The following is a 25544-nucleotide window of genomic DNA, read 5'->3' as shown; positions in this document are numbered from 1 at the left end:
CTTTTCTATTCTTAGAATTTCTATTCTATTCTTCTGTTCATTCTGATGAGAACCTTTTCTTCTATTCTTTTAGTGTAGTTTTAATGTAATATATATGATAAAATAATAAATCAAGCCTGAAACATGGAGTCAGATCCTCATCTCTTGCCTCAACATAAGACCCCTGTGAACACTGTCACAATCATACAAGCAAGGAATGGTCATTATTTCTATTAAATAAACCGTTTTTCAGAAATAACTTTACCACCCCAGGTTCTTCAAATACTTTCTTGATTTTCCAGGCTTGGCTTTCAACAATATAAAACTCATACACTGTATGACTGAATGCAAAAGATTAGTTAAAAAAGTATTTATTTTCTATTTTTTCTGCTATGTTCCATTACAAAAAGAAGCATAACAAAAACAAAACAGAAGATAGCATTTTATTAGTGGTACATTAATGAGCTTAAACAACTAGGTGACTTATGCTTGTCACAAATACATATTACAAACAATCACAAAACCTTAACTAAAAATGAAATAAATAATTTGAATAGCTTTTCTTATTTTTTTTAATATTTATAAAATATATAGGACTTTCTGTTACATTTTTTCAGTCATTTTAATCCATAACAAATTAAAATTTATGACATATATTGCAAATATGCTAAAGGGATAAGAATAATTAAAAAAATCTTTAAGTTCCTGGAGGTATGAAATAATAAATCTGTTAATGTTTATCAATTTATTATCATATATCCAGATTGTGCATACCCTGCAAAAATAGCCATTTCTTCAACTAATATACATATGTTTCTTTATAGTATTGTAGGTTTTTAAATATAAAGCTTCATGGATGTATGCTTCTGTTTTACAGTTGTGCCTAATATGTAAATTTCATTAATATATACTGAATATATTCCATTAGTATATACTAATATATAGACACACACCCCCATACATACACACACACACGCCCACACATACACACGCATTATATATTAGTATATACTGAATAGCAAAAGATTTCTGTATCAGATAGCTGGGATTCCTGTGGAGAAAGTTGTTGAAAGTGGAAGGCATGTACAGCATGGCGAAAACTGACAAGGAAATGCAAATGAAAGCATTTGTTTGCACGTTGTTCAATATATTTCAATAGATTATGCAATGTACTGTAATAATATACAGAATCTGAACAGGAGGGGTTTTTTTTTCCAGCATTCCAATGTTTTTTTCTTTATGGTTTTAAGAGTATATGAACCACTGCCTCTGCTAAACTTCCTGAAAATGGAGCCAAGCAAGTAGAAACGTGTTGACATTTTAGAACTTATTCCAGGAAAATAAAGTAATTCCACTTAATATCCCTCCAAGTCAGGAAAGCACTTAAGCACAGATAAGACTTTATTTGCTATAACCTGAAAGTTAATCACACACTCAAGCTCTTGCCATTATGCTCTTGCCATAAACCTTAACTCTGTCCCCTGGCCCTGTATAAGATTTAAAGGCTCCATTATGTAGCTAAAAACAGTTTGGCATCTGTCTGAGCAACGGGAGTGAGGGAACATGGAAGGGTGCTTGGGGACCCCAGAGCCAATACTCAGGGCTGTGTTTGTGGCAGATGGGGAGAAAGATGCAGCAGGGGCAGAGGGCTGACCAGCATGGGGCAGCCTGCTTGCAGCCAATACTGGTGCGGTGAGGGAAAAAGTGATGCAGAATCACCTGCCTGGGCAGCATCAGCCTTTTTCAGCTTCATTCTGCCCCTTGCTGCAGCACAGCATCCCCTTCCAGGCACTGAGCTCCAGAGGGCTACACTGTGAAGCTTAGCTTTTTTAAGCTTTTTTAGCTTTTTCAGCTTTTTCTCCATGGTGCATGAGCCGCGGCTGCCACAGCCCCAGAAAAGGCTGGCACCAGGACCTGACACTCTTGCTGGTAGCAGCTCAGAGGGTTTTTTCCTCTGGACTCATTTCAGTTGGGCTGCATGGTCTGAAAGCCCACCAGGACCTAGAACTGGGATGCTTGCTTAGTGTCATCTTGAAAGACAGTTCATGTGCTTGATGACTGCTCTGTGATAAGAAAAATTGCATGAGTGGCTGTAGGCAGGAGCCTGGCTTAAAAAGCACATTCCTGATAAAATGAAAACACTAAAATAGAAGCACCTCTAGTTCCTTAGAGAAACAAAGAGAAAGAGAGACACATACACGTGCACCTTCAGAGATCTTAAGCTATATTCCCACCCTGTGTTTCCCTTTTGAAGTGCCTGAGGTGCAACCTCAGGCATCTAAGACAGGTACTTAAATTCTGGGATCTTAAGTGAGTCTTTCATGTTTCCCATCATAGTGAACCAGTCAGAGGTGTGAGCTTTAAGCTCAGACTCATAACTGCCTGAGACAGAACTTTTTTAAATCAGCTTTAGCTTTTTTTCAGACACCAGACTTTTTCAGAGACCAAACCACCACATAAAGAAATAGAAAGTTAAATGTAGGGCTCAGTGTTTTCAATCTTAATAAAATTTCCAAAAGCTTTCTTGGAACTGCCAAGAAAGAATGAAAACTGATCCGAATTTCTAAGGGGAACAGTTGTACATTCTCAAGACCTCAAGTCTTTTTTAACATTTTGGCTGATACAAGAAACATCTTAAGGCATTGAATAAACCAAATCAAATTTAAAGTAATGGGCTGCAGTGTTGACAACTAAAGGTTTAATCATGCACTTTGAGGTGTTCTGATAAGTCTCTGCATTTAAAATAAATAAATATCATTTTGTGGAATCAAGAACTAATTTAGAAAACAAGATTTTCCATTATTCTTTTCTCAAACCATATTGATACTGTATATTATTGGTTCACATTCTTAATAATTCTAGTTTAATAGATAAAACCTTAAATGACTGGTTTAAAAAATAGCCCTCTTACAACTACCTCTTCTCCACTAAGTTCTTGATGTACTTAATTAACATGATAAAATGGCCAACAGCTAAATATATGCTGATTTTTATTTCAAAGGTGCCTTTGTGTTACTGGAATGCAACGCTCTTTTGAAAATCTATAACTGTTATTTTTAAAAATATTTAGAAAATGAAGCATATTCATTTACTAATGAAATCAAGAATAAATGTATTCAAATTTGTAACACTTCCATAATAAAATTATGCTAACACTATAACCTAGCATATGATTAATTCTGTGAAGACCAGAAAATCTAAAATTCCCATCATAAAGCAAACCAAATCAAGCCAAATACATTTAGTTATACTTAGGATTACATATTTTTGGCATACTATATAACATCAATAGGCACAGTACTATAAAGAATTTTCTTTATTAAACTTACTTGAAAATATCATGACATAAAGAGAACAAATTACGTATTATGCTATGGATTGGTTTGTTTACTCTTTCTTGTTAAAATATTTGCTATCACTTGCATACAGATTTTTAGCAAAAGCTGATGGCTCATTATAACTCTGTCTTTTCATTGTCAATGGGCTGTGTCGACTTAAAAAACACTTTTGTATTCATTATACTCTATGTGTGAAATGACAGGCTGAAATGCAAAGCCTGAGTTTTGACATATGCATATGGAGTTCACTATGCTTTAAAAGTAGGCATTTAAATGCAAAATGTAGCCATTTAATATGTTTGTAAATTTATTTTGATATTTCAGGATTAGTTATAACACAGAATTTTAAATTTTGCCTCTTTGGTTCAAGACTGAATTTCTGACCAAGTTGCTCTACAAGGGCAAGGTTGGATGCAGAGTCGCCTCTGAATATTCTGTCAAGTCACTGCACAAATGCCTGCTGCATTTACAAATCAACAACTGACCTGCAGTTAAAGCTATGACATCTTATATTCTCTCAATAGCACTTTTCTTCTTGAAAATAAAAGTACTGATGAAGCCCCCACCAGTTTACGTCCTTAGAAAAGCAACAACAACAACAACAAAAAATTACAGGCTAATGTATTTCTTAAATATTCTGTATTTAATGCTCAGTTGCAAAACTCTCAGTGATGAATCCAGGTGTTCTATAAAGAGAAGTCTTGCCAGAGATCTTCAGGGGGGCTTTCATATTCCTTCATCTACAGAAATTTGCAATGGCATATTTTGTGCTGGTTTGGGTAAATGTTACGCTCATTCAAGCACAACTCCTAAACACCCCTCAGATTCAGTGATGCAGCTGCACATCACATGAACAGTTGAAGAGAAAATATTCATCCAGCAGCTGACCAGTTTCAGATTCTGCTGTTGCCAGCAGAGGTGGTAGCACATGGCCACACTGTTGTGACAGTGCCACAGCAATGCACTGAAGTGGAGGAGTGGAGGAGATTATTTGGGAGCACTGAGAACTGTCATTTAAAGATATTAGGCTTCTCTTTTCAGCGCTGTCAATGCCCTGCCAAAATTTGTGTTTTGTATATGCTTTCTAGACCAGGGCAGTGCCTGAGTTACCACTGTTAAACCTCTTAAACTGTTATAGCTTTAGATCCAAAATATCTGGGGTTTGTGTCCGAGCTCAAGATCCTATGGACAGCCATGGTAGCTTTATCTATCCTTCAGATGTGTCCCCTTTATTTAGGGACAATTCTTATTAAAAAGTTCATGATGGTGTCTACGAAAACATTTAATTTTGGTGCCATTTAGAGTGGCATTTAATAGATGGATTGTTACATCATTCCACTGAATTTAAGATAGAAAATAAATGTGTAGCCCTTGAAGGTGTACTAATAGGAAGTACGTGTGTACCAGAAGACCTTTGAAAGTGATAAAAGAGTTCCCCTCCCCCAAATATTTTCAGATTATTTGAAACTAGTATCAAATTAGATCAGCTATGCTACAAAACAATATTACTCACACATGGAAATCCAAATATTTGTAATGCAAAGCAAAAAAACCAGACACATGATTTGCTCCTTAATTTCATTCATCTTTTGTCCTTGCTTTGCATTTTGAATTGCTCCCATTTGGATAAGTTCTCCTCTGGCTTCCTTTTTGAAGTATTGAACATCTTAACCCAAAGAAATGGATGTGATAGAATTACTCTTTCTGCTACACAAGGAAGACAGTGGCCCTATCTCATAAGTGCCTCTAACAAGTCTAAGTGGAGGGGGGAAAGAAAAGGTAGTTTTGATTTCAAAACAATAAATAGAAACCCCAAAAACTACTCCTGAAAATATATACCTTTTTTCCATCATCTTCACTTGTGTGTGTCATAGCAAAAAAAATTATAAAATTTCAATTAAACAAAGTTAATAATTTTAAAGTCCTTTATATTTAATCATTAAATGATACTCTGAAACTAGTACTTGATCCAGAATGATGCAAAGGTCTTAAAAAACAAAGAAATTATGCATTCTGTAATGCATTCTTTATAGCTTATTCAATTTATTCCTGTCTTACTATCAATATATTTATTAAATAACTTATTAAGAATTCAAAGGGTAAAATAATTATTAAAGCATAATGAAAAATGTCTATTTGTTGAGAGTTTAAATGAAACATAAGTTCCAACTATGATGTGAAATCATAGTTGGAAGCCATGGAAGCAATATATTAAGTGAATTGTCTGAAACAATTTCAAATTCTTGTGAACAAAGACTATTAGATTTACAGCATTTAATTCTTAACAAAAAAAAAGGAGGAAATAAACAGATGACACACTATGTTTTGTACTTGCACTAATTTATAATTAAAATTAAATTCATATGCCATTATTTTTACTTGAAGAAGAGGGACTTATCCATGAAAGTGTTTTTTTCTTTTTGTGGCTTGTTTTGTTTTGTTTTGTTTTTAATGTATCAGACCAGTATGGCTATATGTTTGCTGTTGTTCCTGTTAGATGAAGAGAACAAAATGGAAAAAGTAGCATGATTCCATGTATGAAAACAAGTGTGGATGTACAACAGTGCTTGAAGTGCTTTCTTATTTGAGGAGGTACTTACACAAATGTCTTTTCATGCTTATCTCCTTTGTCACCATGTACTGTATGCTTGGTCTCACTTATAATATAATGATAGGGCATTATGTTCATACTCAGAGTTTAGCACATTGTCATTAAAAAACATCTGAAAAGAGGAAAATGACAATTCTATTTGTGTATTATTACAGCAATTTGAAAATTTTATTAAATACTCAAGTGCTTCATTTCGCCATTTATTCCTTTGCTTCCACTGTCGCTTAAAGCACTATGTAAGTACAAATAGATAATACTAAAAGCATATCCATCCTATTCTGGGGTTTTGACTAGGATTATTTACTGATGTCTTGCAGAACCGAGATGAAATTATGATCCCACGTGACCATTTATCTGCTGATGCTGCAAGATGTCTTGCCTCCAGGATTGGTTTCCACATACATGGTTCACCAAAGGTCTAAATCTTATGAATATTTATACATTTTTATGTCTCGTTGTTAAGTGGCAGTGCTGTCATGGGGGATGTCAAGTAGAATACTTTAATTTGCCAGTACCAGAAGTTGTGGGAGCAGCAGAAGCTGTGGCTTGGCTGCCTACATACAAAGGGTCCAAACAAGCCACTTTGGCTGCAAAGAATGAGTGGATACAGTGAAGGACTGCAAACAGGTTAGAAAACTCCAGCTCCTGGAAGTGAAGAAAAAAAAAAAAAAAGATTAAACATGAAATGGAAAAATATCCCATAAGCATATAACCAGGAATGAACCACTGTTACAACAGCAATAATTTTAATATCTTGGTGTAATTCCGCTGATGTGCCTTACAATTCTCCACTATAGAGACTAAAGCATTGAAAATGGAATATTCTGTAAATAATTGCTTGGTGGCTAAGATGGACAAATTTCTAGGTTAAGTGCCTCATAGAAATATGAGATCCTACTAGCTAAAGGGAAAAGAAAGTGACACTATATAATTTTTATTTTGCTCAGGTTAATGCACATTTGGCACTTTTGCAGGTTAATTTAGATAGAAATTTTATGGCTGTGCTGTAACAGTCTGCACACCGATGGACTACTACTATTTAACCAATGTGCCCACAAAAGATAATAATGTTGAGTTCCACATATATTACATTTGTTCTTCATGTCTCCTCACACTATTAATCAGCTATTAAATAACACTATTAAACAGCTATTTTCTTACCTGATTCTTCAATATATATTAAAAAAAGAGAGGATATATTTTCAAAATATGCTACTATCTCAGAGTGTTAATTTGGATTTGTTATTGGGCCAAAAAATGAATATATTCCATGTTTTAAATTTATTAGGAATATTATAAAAAATCCTTATTTTTCTGCTTTAATTTACATTTCTTTATAGTCTGCTCAGCATTTGATTAGACTAGCTGGGTCTTTTTTAGACCGCACCAGAGAGAAAATAAATAAAAACTACATTTTTAAACACATATACATTTGCTCCTTTATGTCTAATTGACCTTATCTGATCAATATTTTTAGGTCATTTTCAGTATGTGTTTTTGAAGCTGGTATTTAATCAATAAATATCTGTTGTATTTTGAAAGCAATTACTTCAATACCTCAGTAATTCAATACTTCAATACTTCAATACAAGTCTAGGGGAAGCAGTACAGATTTTACATTTCTGCTTTGTTTCACTGCCCATAGGGATTTTTTCATTGCAACATGAAGCCAATAATTGCTATCTGAGGTATATTCTACTAGTCTTTCTGTCTATCACTGGTATTCCCACGCTGTATGGTGCCAGGTTTTGCTCTTTTGTTTAGAAGAATATTGAAAATGTTGTAAATTCAACAAAAATTGCTAAATTTCTCAAAGGACATCAAACTGCAATTTTTTGCCTCTTGAGATTTCCTGGAAGACATTGCTTCACAGAATACATGGGGACATTCACAAAGTCCTCATGGGTGAGGGACAGCAGCGTGAAAGCAGACAGCTGGATGTGCAGAGTGTCCAGTGATGTACTGAATGGGTGAAGCTTTGTTCAGGTCTCCGAAGCCTCAGTAGATGTCCTTAAGACATGCTCAGAAACAAACTGATGACATCTCATGAGGTTCTTTAAACTCCCCTGATGACCAATTTTCAAAAAAGAAGAAAAAATTTATGCCAAGTTTCACAAACCTGCCAGCTGTGTCTATATAAAGGGCTAATCCATTTAGAGACATTCTCATTTTTAAACCCAGAGAATGGAAATTTTATCACTATGTCAATGTGGATTTTTCCTCCCTCAAATTTTAAAATAAGAAAATTTATCATAAATAAGAAAACAATGGTCATTCACAGATGAGGAAACAAGGAATTATGGAAGCTATTTCAGAATAACAACTATGAGTCATTCGAATTAAGTTACTTTTCAGTTAACTTCATTTTATTAATTTATTTTTTTTACCTTTTTAGTACTATAAAAACACACCTGAAGCTTAAGATAAGGGAATAAATATTTAGTGTATCTGTGAAATATTTTTAGTATCAATTGCGTGTATTATCTGTAGAAAGACTGCAATTCCCCCTATGTCTCAACAAGATAACCATATTAAAACAAATGCTACAGTTGGAGAATTGTTCAAGTCAATTAGGTAATGTTGTTGCTATCATAATTACTGGACACTGAATTTTCACAGAGCATGAGTATAATTATTTCCAAGAGTTATCACAGCTTTCTGCAAGAGTTACACATCAGGAGTATCCACTGCTCAATTGACCATCAAGGGAAATGGGTGAGGCAACAGAACATCCTCTGGATGTTCCCACTTGATAACTGTTATCAACTGTAATGAGACAACATGGAAATTACCTTGACTGCAAAGAAGAGCATTGAGAAATCAGCAAATGCTCAGTTATTATTTGCAATGAAGACATGCAATTTTAACTAGAAATTAAAGCACCTTGAAGCACAGTAGGCTGACTGGTATGCGGCAAGTACAAGTGGGTCTGATTAATGACTGCAACTCAGTTCCCAGAAGCCTGATTGACGGGAACAGGACTTTATCAGGAACAACACTTTTCAGGCAGATTAGCCAATCACAAGAAATCTTAACAAACAGATATGGCTCCATGTAGGGCTGCTGACAGGAAAAAACATGCCCTCACTTCTGCTGGGAACTTGCCCTTTTAGGCGTCTCCAGGTTGGCACTGCTGCCAGCAGACAGAGGGGAACCCCCAACCACCCTGGTTGTTTCTGTACACACTTTGTCCTCTGCCATATTTTTGTCTGAATACACTTTCCTCTAGGCAGGCTAGTGTGTACTGTACACATGGGACAGATGAAGTTTCAAGTGAGCAAACAGACAAACTCTAAGAAACCTGAAAAAATATGCAATTAAGCCCTTGAAGTTGATACCAGTAGGGAAAGTCACATGCTCTGAATCCTCCAAAAAGCAAAGAAATCCTAATTTAAGCCACTTCTGCTTGTCCATGCACAAGTACACAATTTACTATTATTACAATTTCCAGACTGTTGCCTGTACTGCTCAGCTAAGACCCTACTCTCTCAGGAATATCAGTGTACCCTCTGGTCTTCAAATTGTCTTTCTAAGCTATCTTTTGATTAAACTGCTCTCACCTTACATTGCTGTCATTACACCAGATTGTTAATGAACATGGGCACTTCCTGCTGAGGACAACATAAGTGGGCAAAAGGGCATGTGAGAAAGATGCAGTCATTGAAAATATCAGAAGTATATTGGTATATTGGAATTCTAGTAGTTTTCACAAAGAAAGTCTTTGCAATTGAACAGACAAAGAAAGAGAAAAAAGGGAGTTTTCCCAAAATAAAAAAAAAAAAAAAAACAAACCAAACCTCAGCAATCTCTTATTGTATTGTATTATACATATATTATGTAGTATGATACGACTACATAAATGATACATTTACAAAATCCAGCAATTTTGTTTTTAAGTACCCTAGGTATATTTAAATTTTTTTCTCTTTCATCCATATATAAACAGCTGATATGAGAAGATATTTGTTCATCAAAAGTGGAGTTACATGGTCTCTCTATATTTGCATAGAATCTGATCTAAAATAGATATTAGACAAATAATCCATATGCAAGACATGGGGAAGCTAAAAACTGAACCACAGAAATCAACACAAGTCAGAAATGTGAATTCAAAAATTCAGTAACTGCAACTGAGCAATCACTCTATAAAAATCTTAAGGCTGTATACTTATAACCCATTTAAAGATGATACTCTAAATGTGAAGAGCACTGTGATGCTCACTGAAAAACCCTCAAGACTAAGAACAAGGATTAATTTAAAATTGCATTTTGGAGAACAGACTTGAAATGAGCAGAAATGTCAGCCTGGAAAATGATGCAAGCACCCATCAAGTCACCTCGCAACAGTAGAAAGTGGGTATTTTGTTCACAGTAATGTGATCAGTAGTCATTCAGGATATTTAGATTACGTTTCTTTACAAGATAATTTCAAGTACTATTAATTGGCATTAATTAATACTAAGATAGCATTAATTAATAATGAGATTAATGTGAAATCCTTGAAGTTTAATTTCTTCCTTAGCTGATACCATATTTGTGCCTTCTTTGGTTTTCCATATTCAAATAGATATATTTGATATACATATATATTTGATGACTGGACCTTCATCTTGATAAACTTATTTTTGTACCCACTTCAGTTTTGTACTGCTCAGCTTAGGAGTTCAGCCAATCTGTGAACAACTCACCTGCTGCAGCACAGCAATGTGGCTTTGCCTTTTTCTGAGAGAACTGTTGTGCTGCAAGTTGGGAGGTGAAAGCACAGACTGAAGTGCAGCTTTTGAGTCATACGTGTTTTACCAAGCACAGAAAGACCCTCAGTTCCCAGTTTGGTAAAAATTCAATAATGTAAGATGCTGATTTTTATACACATCATTTACTCCTATGTTTGGAAGCATATGTTTATCTCGAAACACGAACTCTTAAAGATTTAAGATGCTCTTCTGTTTTGTTCAAAAAGTCTAATACTTAGGTTATACTGAAGGTCACACCACTCTGAGTTTATTACAGTCCTTAGATTGTGTATCACCTCCAGAAGCTGCCGTGATACTATTGAGACACTAATAGATCCTTAAACTATAGCTAAACAAACAGGTAAACTGACAAGAAACTAGATAGGAAGCCGTACAGATGCAGAGAAAGCTTTGCCCTCCTGTGCTTAGTTTTTTTTTTTTTTTTTTTAACCCAAGTTAGTTCTTTTTTTAACCCAAACAGCTCAGTAAGAACAAATACAGGGACACATTGGCTCCACATTCTATCAAGGTGACAGCTCTATTTTGTAGCTCTCACTCATAAAAATTTTGTCTCACTGAGCAAAATTGTGCAATATCTCCTGCTGAGTGACAGCTGAGAAATAACCTACAGATTGGAATGTCTAAGGGGTATCAGTGATTAATGCTACCCTTAAAAGGTTTTCTTGTCAGAAACCACTTAGACCTTGCCTTAGATACCTTCTAAGTTAGGTGTTTGCTTTCAGGCCTCCTGCCATAGACCCACTGCTGTGACCTATGGTAATTATTGTTCAGATTTTTAGACTGGAACTGCTTAAATCCATGAGGACACATTTCTTTTATTCTACATTATATATCTTTACAATAACATAATTTCACTTAGAGAGAAGCCAAAAAAAAAAAGCATGAGTACAATGTCTCTACAGGAAAAAAGGCAGTATTTGAAATGTTTAAATGCCTACAATTATTTTAAAGCTGAAAAGAACAATACCGGGAAATAAGTCAAACTCTAACTAAATCCATAGCACAAACCATATGTCTCAAGGCATGCCATTTTGAATTTTTTAAATCAGGCATGAAACACACTATGAAAAATGTTGACAGTATCATAAAAATCTTAGCTCTTCAGTGTCAGTGAAGGACTTCCTTTCACTGGAATATAAACTCTGGTGGCAAGTGTTTTTCCCAACAACAACAACAACAACAACAAAAAAAGCAACTGATAACTACCAGTTATGTGGTGCTTGACTTTACTCCAAAATGCATTTTTCCTAGATTTTTCTAACATTAACATTGGTATCTCAGTATATTCCACCAGAATACAGGGAAGGTGCTGGACAATTATGAAGATAGTATGATAAAATTTAAAATGCGGATGCATACTTATTTTTTTCCCAAGAAATGTATATCTACAATTTGGAACACATTTCTAGAATAATAACAAATTTGTCTAAGCTTGGATCAAAATTCAATAGATGAGCATTTTGACACTCGATTCTGCAGATCACGAATAAGTGTTCTAAAGCTAAAAGGTGTTATCACAGAGGTTCAACTTGCCATAATCACACACATCTGGGAAAGCATGAAATACACAAAATGTTCTGCATTATAAATGAAGATGGGAAGAATTTGATTTTGATAACTCATATTTTTCTGTGAAGCTATTGTATAGAATCATAGAATCATTTAGGTGGAATAGGACATTTATTGAGTCCAACGGTTAATCCAGCACTGCCAACTCCATTACTAAACCATGTCCCCAGTGCTACCTCTACATATCTAGATCGTCCCTTTGGGGGTGGTGATTCTGCCACTTCCCTGAGCAGCCTGTTCCAATTATTGACAATCCTCCTGGTGAATATATTTTTCCTAGTATCCAATCTATACCTCCCCTGGTGCAACTTGAGGCCACTTAATCTTGTCCAATTGCTTGCTGCTTATGAGAACAGGCTGACCCCACCTGGCTACAATCTCCTTTTAAGCAGTTGTAGAGAGCAACGAGATTCCTCCTGAGCCTCCTTTTCTCCAGGCTAGACAACCCCAGCTCCATCAGTTGCTCCTCATCACACTTGTGTTCCAGACCCTTCACCAGCTCTGTTGGCCTTTTCTGGACTCACTTCACCACCTTAATGTCTTTCTCGTAGTGAGTGGCCCAAAACTGAACACAGTATTTGTGGTGTCTGGAAAGTTACCTGCTATACTCTGCTTCCACATTGCTGCTTGGGAATAAGTAAATAAAGAGCCCTAATACACTGCTGTAATGGCTCCTCAATTTTTGGTTTTTATTCCCTGCAGAGTTCTCCTTTCACCATATTCTGATTATTCCACATGTATTATAACATAGGGAAAAAAATAATAGAATCATAAAGAAAATGCTGCAGCAGTGGATCTTCAGGCCAGCTGCAAAACAGGGCTGCATTTACAGGTGATGATTGCTGTGGCATGAATATTCATCCCAACCTTTAACAGATGTTTTACAAAATTTCCATCCTCTGATTTCAAATAAAGTCTGCATACAGTATTCATGAAATCTGGCATTACAAATGTTTCTGAAAATCTGATTAACATTTCTTAATGACTCAACAGTTCCACAAATAGCTATACTTCTGACTCAGGAATGTAAAGCAAGAAAACAGAGGCTAGACTGTTCCATCTCTCCTTACAATGAATAGTCCTTTAAATCTATGAAAGATTTAAAGGATACAGAAGGGGGTTATCCACAAAATTTTAAGGTAACCAATGTTGAAAATATATGACCCCAGAACCTTCACATTCATTTTACAGACACATTTATCTACATTTCTTAGACTAAGCAACATACTTAATATGTAAACAAATTGGAATGGATAGAATTGCTTATCATAAATGCCACAGCACCTTCCAAAGAGAATGCCACCTGACATCTTTGCATGTAGTTGACATGTTTTGATCACCAAGAAAATTATTTAAATAAATAAATTCTTATTTCAAAATTGAGTAATTTTAAATATATAGTAAAGTACAGCACCCAGGGAACAAGATGGCATATTAATAAGCATGTTAGCAGGTTTGTATAATACTCTGGCTTCATAAGGAGTAATGCAGCATCTCTACCTTAATAAAAGTTTGGTAGAATTTTCTAGAACTCCATTTGAATGGAAATAATAACAGGTGCAATAAAGGCACAGGATACCTCTAAGGCTTATGTATGTCAAACACATTTGTGTATCTCTAAGTGATTTATTGACAGATATAATTTAAAATATTAAAAAAAACCCTTTTTTTTTTAATCTGCATTTCATTATTTGGGGTTTTTAATGTAATTCAGTATTAAAAATATATTCTAGTTTTACCAGTTTAAAAAAAAAAGCAAACTAAAATCCCCAAAATCCCCAAACACCCCAAGAGCGTGTCATTCTTGGACTCCTATGAATTTTTGTAACTGCTAAAATAATGTGTTAATATGACAGCAACAGTAGACAGATATTAGAAAAATAATGATGACTTTCATCCTTCATCTGCATGTAAGAGCAGGATAAAATTTTACAATTACTTTCTTAAGAGAAAATCATCCTCATGACATTAGGTTAAACTCTATTGTTGTATTAGAGCTGAAATAAGTTCTGCATCACTAAAAATATTTCTGAAGGAAATCAGAAATAAGAAAATATTTATCTTTGAGATGCAGCAGAACATGAAGGTATTAAAACCATGGTCCTTACATTTTATCACTGTTGATTTAATGGGAACTCTTACATACCTTTATTTTACTGTATTTCATTTGAGTAAAAGTCTCAAAATCAAGTAAATAGCTGCTGGGTTGAAAATAATTAACATGAAGCATAAAGCGACATGGAGAAAGATGCCTAATGTAGCTACTGGCATTTAAACAGAAAACTATCCCCAAAACAATGCATTTTTTGTCTTTACATATTTTATAATACTCTACATATTTAGCACCTAAAGACAATTTATTTAACCATTTCCTTTTTGCTCGTGGAACTGTTTTGTTATCACGTTCATTCAGCAATTTTGTCTCCAACATGGTCAGGAAAAACAGTATAGTAAATGCTTTTAAAGCAAAGCTTAGACATCAACAAGAAAATAGTCTTTAGGTTTACATTAAAATTTGGATTCTAGTCAAAAAAGAACTTTGACCCAGACTCTAAGGCAGTTACAACCATCACAGACCTTGGGAAGATCACTGCTCGCAAACATTGAGACAGTAAATGGCTGTATTCTCAAAAGACATAAATTGTAGTAAGCTTAAATCTCTCACAGCTACTATTTTCATGAATTAACTCTTGAATCAAAAGCATGACTGGAAATACAACTTTTCTGATTTTGCACTAGATACAGACACTTCAGTCTTGGAAAATATGTATTTAATCCACACTTTTTTTTTTTCCTCTGAGAAATAAAAATAGATTTTTAACCTTTGCTGAGTTTTGCTCCCAGGTTGATTTAAAGACATATTTTCCATCATTTCTTCATGATACAATTATAGGGCAATAAACAGGGTATTCAAGCTCTCAAATAGCTTTATCACAATGACAAAGAGGAGAGTTGGAAAACATGCCTAAATCCATATAGACCATACGTCCTGCATTTTATTATTTTTAAATCTAATTACACATCTCAAAAAACTTCTAACTGGATGAAAGTAATTCATTCAGTTTTCTTCAATTTCATCAGTTTTCTTTGCATTTTTTGTGCATTCATCTAATATTTCCAAATAACTTTGTTTACTATTCTTCCTTGCTCCCATAGTTGCTTTGAAAATTGTATATTGCCTTTATACAAACAATGTGTTGTTTTTACCTTTGCTTCAATTTGTTTAGTATCTTGGTTTTGGAACAAAAATTTGATTTTGCTCTTCCCATCATCTGAAGAACCTTTGAGCTGGGAAAACTTGTACCTCCAAAGCACAGCCTAAAGGGGAAAAAAAAAAAAAAACAAACCAAAATATAAAAAATCATACACAAGTCAATGTAGCTATCATTGAAAATTGTATTAGAAATAGCTGATCTCCTTCCAAGGAAAGTTTTAACATCTCTATGGTATGTAATTAAATAAATGTATTGTCTGTGGTCAGATGTTCCTTTAATCATATAGAGACATTATACTTTGGCAGTGTTTGAATAACACCTGTCAGTCTACATTTGTGAAATTTACCCCGAAATTCCTTTATCTATATTTAGTATTTAAAGAAAAAAGAAGGATTTTTTTTTTGATCTGGGGATTTGCTACTCTATCGGAAGTGTTGATCTGACATAAAAGACCCCTCCTTCCATACTAAAAAAATCTAGTCTAATATAAAGGCCATATCCTAGTAAAAACAAATCTCTATTTTTAAAAGATAAAATAACAAAAGAAATTTTTAAAAGAGAACATATTTTGAGTTTATTTATGAGAGCTCTAGTGAGGAATTTGAGCAAGTAATTAATTCTAACTGTATCAGTGGTCTTTCAAGCAATTGCATTATGAATTGTATTGTGTCTTGTTGAAAAAGACATAATGCTTTACAAAGTAAATATACAATTAATAAAATGTACAGATGTCTAGAAAATCATCTCTTTATAATTATATTTAGTGTGGATTTATGGAGCCAAAAGCCATTTTAAACTACTTTTCTTAAAAATGGAAAAGAGCTATTTTTGTTGTCTTTTCCTCCCAATTTAAAGACATCCCCCACCATCCAGATGTTTTCAATTCTTAAAATGTTTCACTGTGATTTCAGTAGCATTTCACATAATTAGGTCATCATCACTTACATTGTTCTACTACTTTGATGAACAATAATTTCACAGGCATCTGACAGCACAGAAACTTAAAGCAATACTTTTGTACAAGGGTTTGTAAATTACTCCCTCTCTGTGATGTAGGACGACACTTCCATCTGTGCCCGTAGTCTTTATCTATGAATGGTTTAGTATCTACTGGGAATTAAACCAAACATGGGGGAGGTCAAATTTTTAACTGTCCTAAATCTATGCAGGCCCCTTTGCTTCGGAATGTATTGGTCTCTTTATGACTGGCAAAAATCTCTACCCTGCACCAAGCTGAATAGAGTTTTTTGTGTTTGTCTTAGGGGACTAACAAGAAAAGAAACCACAAGGACAGCATCTTAACTGTGCACCATACACAAAGAAAGTGCTAGAATTTTTCTCCACAATTATCTCTATATAGTTCCCCCTTCCAGATTAAAAGAAAGAGCCCCAGTCTCAGCACCACTTTCATTCTCTGTGTGTAAGTGACAGGTGAGCTCCAATCTGCCATAAACAGAGTTAAGGACATTCTGTTTCACATAAACCACAGGAATTTGGCAGTTTATGTGAAAATAGATCCTATTTGTTTCAAATGTTGTCCTCCTGAGTCCACCAATCTGTGCTACAGAAAGTAGAACAGCTTCCCTCATTTCTATGTGTGCGAAATTCCTTTGTTTGATCAAAGATGCTTATTTATATTGTACAAAAAGTGAGGTAAAAAAAAAAAAAAATCTGAGCAAAACAATCCAGTACATAACATCATTCAGCTGGCTATATTCCTGCCTGCTTTGTAAACTCCTTTTTATTTTACAAATCTATGAAATCTTGCCAGAAGATCAAGACCATTGCCTTTCTGTAGGGACAGCAAATCTACTTAGGTATGTCATTTCCTGGATGAGAAATGTAAAGGGCACTGATTGTCTCTTTATCTCAGGAGAAAACAATCAAAGCAATGAGCTATCATCTTTCTCTTCTCTGATGATATATGGAGAGGCCAGGAGAAAGATGCAGCTTTAACAAGGACCCTTAGATGTGCAGGCAAAATCCCAGGGTACCTGGCCTTATTCCCAGTCAGATTAAGTTTGAATGAAGATGAAGGATGTATAGAACTGAGATACTTTGACATTTCTATACTTTGCCATGTACTTCATTCCCATTCAGAGGAAAGAGAATGACAGTTACACCAAATCCCAGGCACAACTCAGGAACACACTTCAATTTATGCATAGCATTGGTTTTGGAGACTACTACTCAGCCAGGGCTCTTACTTAAGAACATTTAAAAATCAGGTTTATAGTGTGGAGAGAACTAATCTCAACAAAACTGCACTTCAACATCAAGATACTAAAACAAGCTCCTCGAACCTAGTCTCTGCAGAGACAATTAAATACTCTTCATCTAAAGTGTAAGGAGTAGAAATGCTATTGACAATGCATTAAATGATTCCCACATGAAAGAATTATCTGCTCCTTTTGAGTGATCTTCAACAAATTGCACACACTTTCCCTCAAAACTGTCCACGTGAGGGATCGGTCATTTGCAAAAATAAGAATAGGGAAATGTTGAGAGCTTTAAGTCACCAAGTCATGAATACAAAGTATTTCAAGCAAATCACTCTGGCTATTTCTTTTTCTAGAGAAGCTCTGAATTAAAAATCCTACATCCTGGTTTGAAATGGCAAGAACTGTTTCATTAGGATAGAGTCTGGATGTGTGTTTACTTCAATATACTATACTACATTAAAAGTGTAACAGATAGCTTAAACCACTTAAACTAGAAGTTCAAATTCTAGATAGCAAAAGTTGAGTAAATTAGTTAATTATATGCCCGGTAAGACCCATTTAAATCCTTTCTCCTACCAGAGAGGTTGAAGTGCTGCCCTGTGCAGCCCATTTTGTACGCATAAAATGTCTATAAGGCAGACAAAATGCTGTGACTGCAGACACATTGCTTAAAATAAAGTATCTTGGGGATCACTGGATTAATTTCTCTGGTTCCATATGTTCTGAGTGTGGTTCTCTTCATTTTCATTGCTGCAAAATGCATAAGCAATGAACAGGGATCAGACCTATCCTTTTCCAACTACTACTTTATAGTGCCACAGTAAGAAAGGAGACCAGACCCACTCACCTGAGCACCAGTTTCACACAGATGTGAAACTACAGCAGTGACATTAACACAGGAGAGAGTTTAATGTGATATCTTTCATGATCCTATAGGTTGACTTCAGTGTTTAAGGGTTCACTGTGGTTACTCTTCTCAATTCTTTTTAAAGGCTAATTCTCCTGCATTATGTATAGGTATCCTTGGGAATACTGATCTACATCACTGTCACAGTCATTATTTTTTAATGTCTTTGAATATCAGAGTTCCTTGAAACCATTTGTTAAATGATTGCTTCAGAAAGTTAACATAGGCTGTTATAATTTTGTGTAAATATATTTATGTATACATACTGACTTCTAACCAATAAGAACACTTGTAAAACATGCTGGCTTTTTTGAAAATTGTTGAACACCTAAATGTGTGTCACATAAAATTTTTCTAAATCAGTTTTCAGGAATTATGAACTATAAGCAGAAGTACTTACTGGTTTGCAGTGTTACTGAGCTCAGCACTCATAGGGCTACTTTTAGCTGACAAAAACAGCATATTCTCTTCAAGTGGCTTCCTCATTAACAGTGCATAACCTGCATCACTAAGAATCCTTTACAGCTCTATATACAGCATTTATAGGAAGCAATAATTTTTTGTTTGTCCTAAAATAGATTTGACAGGTGGGCCAGGTACCAATTCCTTTCCAAGCACAAATTGCAACCGAATTAAAAAAGATTCTGTTGTAGACAGTGGCATCAGCTACTCTTGAGGATCCTAGCACACCTTTTAAGTCATGGCACACAACATTAGGATGCCTTAATGGAAGATGAAGAGGAGAACTCAGTATGCACTGTTTATTGCTTCTCAATTAATGAGAGAAAAGTGAACTCTCATTTAATGAGTAGAGATAGAATTTAGGAACAACATCAAGCAGTCCAATTCAGCAAGTGGGGACCAAGGCGTTCACTGAAAATACCACCAGTGTCACAATTTGCACAGTCCCAGTGTGGCCACAGAAAATCTGACATAATTAATCCATGTCTTGAAAAATGCACTGTAAGAAGACAATCTCTTTGAACAAATACAGTATGTATCATGCATAAAATTGGAAACAACCAATAAGATATAAATCCTTTATCCAATTATTATTCATATATTGCTTAGGCTGCCTTTTGCATTTTACACCATTTAATACAATTAACTTCAAAGAATACCAGAATGCAATGCAAACAAACTGTGCAGACAAGCTGACAAATTAGATTTAAGACTCCTCTTGAGATGTTATTAAATTATCGTAATAACAAATCATCAAAAAACAAAATCCTGTATTCACTGAATTAGCAGGATTTTTTTTTCCTGTGACATATAAGGGACCAAGATTCTTCACCAATACTTTTTAATGAGAAATATTTTATTTATAAGTAATCATCTAGGATTCATTTGTGCTAGTCTTTGCAAACAAATTACTGCCTATTATCTTCTGCTAGTGCTATTCTACTATAATTAAAATGGATGCTCTCTGTGTGCATATTTTTATTTTATAGTTGGTACTTAAATTTACCATACAATTGACACATGGAAGAAAAGCTATTGACTCATTTATACCTGTAATACAGCCATACAAATGAAGAAAGTTATTATTGTTTCTATTATTAGCAATAGTGCTAGATCTAGAACACATATTTTTAAAGGCACTCTAGAAAATACTTTCACATTTATATTATATGTCACTTTGCTACTCATTCCCAGTATCTTGGAACATACAATTTTGGTAAGATATAATCAAACAAAATCACTTTCCATCTAGGTAATGACATCAGAAATGTGGAAATACATAATAACTGTAACTATCTTTGTTTGGGCTATGACTAGAAATATTCATTAGAGTTTTTGTTTCATTTTGGGTCAAGGAGTTTGTTCTAATCCTAAATAGAGATCAGATTATCAAATAAAAACAGAATAAATAGGTGACTGTATTTTTACTTACCATGCTCTAAGTAATATTCATAGAAATGTGAATCTCTGACTAGTCCATGGCTCTGGGATAGATATATAATTTAGGTTACAGAGGACATTAGGCATTGCAGCTAGGAAATAAAATGTGTATTTTGTCAGCATAAGAATCTCCAACCAGAACACATTTAATTTGTGTCCTGTGGATTCAGTGAACTACCTTTAATTTTTTTAAACAGTTTTGTCTCTTCTGTGTCAAATTATTCACTGTGGACTAGCCCTCTTCTTGCTGAAAGACTATTTACACTTAATAATCTTGAACATTAGTGTTTGCACCACATGCTACAATGGCATCATTTCACCTGCCATGAAGCCACATGAGGAAGAGCTGAAGCCACCTGGAGAAGAGGAAACTAAAGGAAGACCTCATTACTATTCAACTTCCTTGTGAGGAAAGAGGAGTGGCAGGCACTGCTCTCTTCTCTGCGGTGAACAGTGATAGAACCTGAGGGAATGGCCTGAAGTTATGTCAGGGGAGGTTTAGGTTGGATATCAGGAAAAAGATTTTTACCCAGAGGGTGCTTGGGCACTGGAACAGGCTCCCCAGGGAAGGGGTCACAGCACCAAGCCTGACAGAGCTCAAGTTGAGCAGTGCTCTCAGGCACAGAGTGTGATTCTTGGGACTGTACTGTGCAGGACCAGGAATTGGACTTTGATATTCTTATGTGTCCCTTCCAGCTCAGGATATCCTATGATTTTATGAAGTGTGCCTTGTCTACATACATGATCTATGGAAATCATAAACAATGCCATTCCATTGGCATGAATCAGGTTTTATTGTATAATAGAAAAAGAAGTTTGGCCTTCAGTAGGATGCTTGCAAAAACCTAAGCCTGTCAGTGTTTTATATTGATTAGACAGCTGCATCCCAGATCACCTGTAAATGGTGGAGTAAACAAAGAAACCATCTTTATTAAGGAAAGGATGTCAGAGATCACTTTTGAAGTTCTACTTCCATAAAATTCCTCTGTTGTGTTTTCCATCACACTTTCAAAAATCTTTAGCTGTTTCCAACACTGCCTCCTTTTTTCTTGATACTCTGAATGTTGGGATTGTTCTTCCTTTAAGATTTTTAAGGCAATTTTTTAATGTGTGATATATGTTACAGAATTATGCTAAACTTCAATGGGCATCTTTAAAGCTAATGTTTGTCGTCTAACTAAAATACATGACACTCCTACAAGTCAAACTAAATCAAGAGCTTAAGCCCTCCAGGTCCTTGTTTCTAAGAATAAAAAGTAATTGAGCCTTCAGGCACCTGGGATACACCTTAATTTGTCTGTTTGTCTCATAGCTAATTGAGAAAGATTTCATTCTTGCCAAGTGACACTCTGTCCAGAGTTATAGCAGTGGTAGGGAACTGAGTAGGATTAAGATCTTGTTCATGCTCAGTTCGACTGTGTTACTGATCTCTGGAGAGTGTCTCACTGCAAAAGAATTATGGTCCAAGGCAATTTCCTTTGTCAGCTGCTGCAGCTTTATAACTGTAAAGGGAAAGACAGGGGAGGACACAGAGGATAAAGAACAAAAATGAGACAAAGGAAAAAAGCATGAAAGTCGGCCCTTTGAAAAGAACTGTTCTTGTCCATTACTGAAATTACATAAAATGCTAAAAGACTACAGTGTATTAGTGCTGATGGAAAATCTACCAACATTTGTTTCTAGCCAGAGAACATAAAACTGAATGAAGCATGCTGATGTCTTCTATTAAAGTTATAGTAGCTATTTGTTCAACATTTAAACCTTGAAGCATGGAATAAATATTTTTTCACAAGAGTTGGATTATTAAATCTCCATTTTCCAGTGAACCTGGTTTATTCTGCCTTCCCTACTACTGAAATTTGAATATCAAGAAGGTTTTTATATGCTGTTTTATTTCAATATGCTGTATATGTATTATTTTCATGAAGAGACAGACAAGGTCTATATGGCTAGAAAACATGGGAGATTATTCCTAAAGAAATTAAGAGAAATACCAATCTGTGTGATCTAATAGGCTTTTGGTATGGAAACCAAATTAAAGATATTTGCAATGCTATTTATTGTTCATGGAATATTCTCTTTTTTTGGTGAAGGTTTCTGCAAGAGAACACAGGCCAGGTACACTGAAGTTTGTTGATAGGTGCCTTGTGGGCCATTATGGAGCCTTTTCTTACTTTGTTCTAGCACCACCATATAATTCAGCAGCACCTTAATTTATTTTCAATCCTACAAGGGATACTTTTTTCCTCTTCTGACAAATAAATATTTTTGACTGCTGTTTTAATGATCAGTAAATATGATGGACTACAGACACAGCACTTTGCTCAGGGAGGTATATGGCAATGTATATTCACAAAAACACATAATGTATTATTAGTAGAATTGATGATGCAAATATGCACATTATAGAAAAAAAATTTAATGAATATGTCAGTAATCCAGAAATATATATATTATACATATTTCTGTGTATATCCCCCCCCATATATTTTTTATGGAAGCACATTAAGAATCAGTTACTGAATGGCACTTGAGTAAGTAGTTTTATGCATTGGACCACTTTCAAAATAGTAGTTAGATTAACTTCTGTACATGTCTTGTTATTCTCTTTAACCTATCAGTCTCCATACTTAGTTCTTAAGGTGGCTACTGCAGCTGCAAATCTTATTTATAAATGTTCATCACAGTATCTATGTACGTCCATACCTAACAGAAATTGCCCGTGAGAGTTACATTTGTTCATTAAAACATTGATGCTATATACTAGCTAATATTAGACAAATTTAGGACATGAGTGCTAGGATACAGTTGGGCACGATGTGAGAAAAATGTTTTCTCCAGTAAACATTGATACACAATACTGCAAAAATTACCTAGGATAAAATTTGGTATATAACTTCTAAGAACTGCCACAAAACCTTTTGCACATTTTTTAGAATTTTCATATTTTAAAACCAACCAAACAAAACATTTAGCATATGGAACATGTCTAGTGAAAACTTATTTCTGGAGTAGATCCTGTATACTAAGACACCTTATAGTTTAAGGAGTAACTAATCAGAATCTGTAAAATGTGATTAAGGCAAAAAAGAAAACAAAATATCTAAAGGGTATTCACAAAGATTAGCTAAATTCACTTTTCACAGAATATCAGCAACGAAGAAAGAGGGAAGTTCAGTGAGGGGATTCTATTTGACATCTTGTATTTCAAATAAAGCAAAAGCTGGTGGGCATTTTTTGGAAGAAGTCTCCAGTGAAGAGATGGCTTGAGGAAAGTCCCTATTGATTAGAATTACATTTCTGTGCATGCCAACACAGGAAGCAGGTGGCTTTTTGACTCCAGGTTTATAACTAGCACAAATGAAGGACTACATCACCAACATTATCATAATCAAACACGTGCCAGTATTGGCTTGGGCTGTGTGTCACAGTTTGCTTTCAAACCACACATTGCTAATAAAAGATGACATTTTGCACCGGTGCTTTGGCTCTGAAAAGTGCTGCAGAACAGGGGCATAAATATACGCGTCATTACTTTTCAAGGTGCAAGGAGAAAAATTTTGTGGCCAAAAATTTTATTTGTTTTTTTACCTGAATTGAGAAGTAATTTTCTGAAATTTCGACATAACCAGATTTAACCAGGTAGTCTTAAAAGCTGTTCATTCTCCTAACAAGAAAATACAACAGCTTTTTATAAAGCATCATATGAAAATACTCCAAATGACAAACTACTGCTGACTCTATGAGTTATCAGTCTGAAAATGAATACAAGAAAGCAGAGAAATATGCAGCAGATACAGCTATGATTTATGCTAGTGCTGTTATAATCACATCACAGCACAGATTTTTTCTGAATAACTCAGTTTAATACTTTGTGTACTCATATTTATCATAGGTCTGTGCAGACACAATGTTTTTACCTAATTATGATGTTTGACTTGAAATACATTTAGCACAGATGACAGTTTTTAACCACTAATTTCAATTTACATAGTTAAGTATTATTTAAGGATTAAATGACAGCAAACAAGAAAACAAGCCTACACAGGGTTGTAAGGCTTTTGTCTGGAAATCATAAACTTAATGAGAGCCATTATACCCTAGACTTGTTCATGAAGACTGGGGGTGAGCATGGGGTTTTGAAAATTTGTGTAATTTTGACTGCAATTTGTCAGGGCATGTTGGACAAAATCTATTCACTTACTTGAAATGGGAGAGGAATAAAGAATTTAAATATTGTGGCACTGCTTAAATAATTGGAACATTTGAATGACTGAATAACTGTAAAAATCATGAGCACAAGAACTTGGCTTCCTTCATTTCAGTTTACCAGTAATTATGCTCTTATAAAGACAACTCAAAGTCACTTCATTAGTAATTAAGAAAGAAAACTTTAAATACCATGAGCACATAATATAAAACTGAAATTTTCTGAAGATTTACTGAAGATAACCACTGCAATAAAATATTAGACAGGACTTCTCAGAAACTATTTTGTTTCCAAAACATGAAAATGTCATAAATAATTAAGAATTTTAAAGATTTAATAATATTTAGCAGGAAAAATGTAATAATATTTTTCCTCCAGGTACTTGTCTAAGACCTGTGAATTCACTAAAATATCTTGCATCTGCAGGGCTATTCTCTGAGTTATTCTGAAAGAAATACAGAATGAACAGTTCAATCTGTTAGTAAACTCTATGAAATATGGCTTTAAGTTAATTTTTACCCAAAAAGGAGTGGCATAATTTGGTCTAAGCAGCAGCAAAATAACAGAGGAGAACGTGTACAGGAGGAGGACCAGGACCGCTAAGGTGATCAGAGCATCTCTTTCATGAAGGCAGGCTGAAAGAGTTGGGGCTGTTGAACCTGGAGAAGAGAAGGCTCCAGGGAGATCTTACTCCTGCTTCTCAGTACTTAAAGGAGGTTTATATAAAAATGGAGGAAGAACTTCTACCAAGGCCTACAGTGACAGGACAAGGGACAATGTTTTTAAAGTAGAAGAAGGTAGAGTTCAGACTGGACATAAGAAAGGACTCTTAGAGGA

General features: G+C 34.8%; 1 protein-coding gene across 7 annotated transcripts in view; it reads right to left on the bottom strand.

Moving 5' to 3' along the window:
- Nucleotides 1–334: 334 nt before the first annotated feature.
- SNTG1 (syntrophin gamma 1) overlaps nucleotides 335–25544 on the bottom strand; it is a 318965-nt gene continuing 293755 nt past the window's right edge. For all 7 annotated transcript variants that reach the window (XM_074550855.1, XM_074550863.1, XM_074550870.1 and 4 more), the window contains 2 exons: nucleotides 15459–15569; nucleotides 335–6573 (listed from right to left, as the gene is read on the bottom strand). In XM_074550855.1, coding sequence (XP_074406956.1) covers nucleotides 6415–6573; nucleotides 15459–15569 — 270 coding nt within the window. In that variant the 3' untranslated portion in view covers nucleotides 335–6414. The remainder of the gene's footprint in view (nucleotides 6574–15458; nucleotides 15570–25544) is intronic.

This window comes from Zonotrichia albicollis, chromosome 1 (genome assembly GCF_047830755.1).
Source record: "Zonotrichia albicollis isolate bZonAlb1 chromosome 1, bZonAlb1.hap1, whole genome shotgun sequence".
In the NCBI taxonomy this organism is placed as follows: domain Eukaryota; kingdom Metazoa; phylum Chordata; class Aves; order Passeriformes; family Passerellidae; genus Zonotrichia; species Zonotrichia albicollis.
Note: the sequence above shows the minus strand (reverse complement) of the source record. Positions and strands in the feature narration are given on the sequence as shown.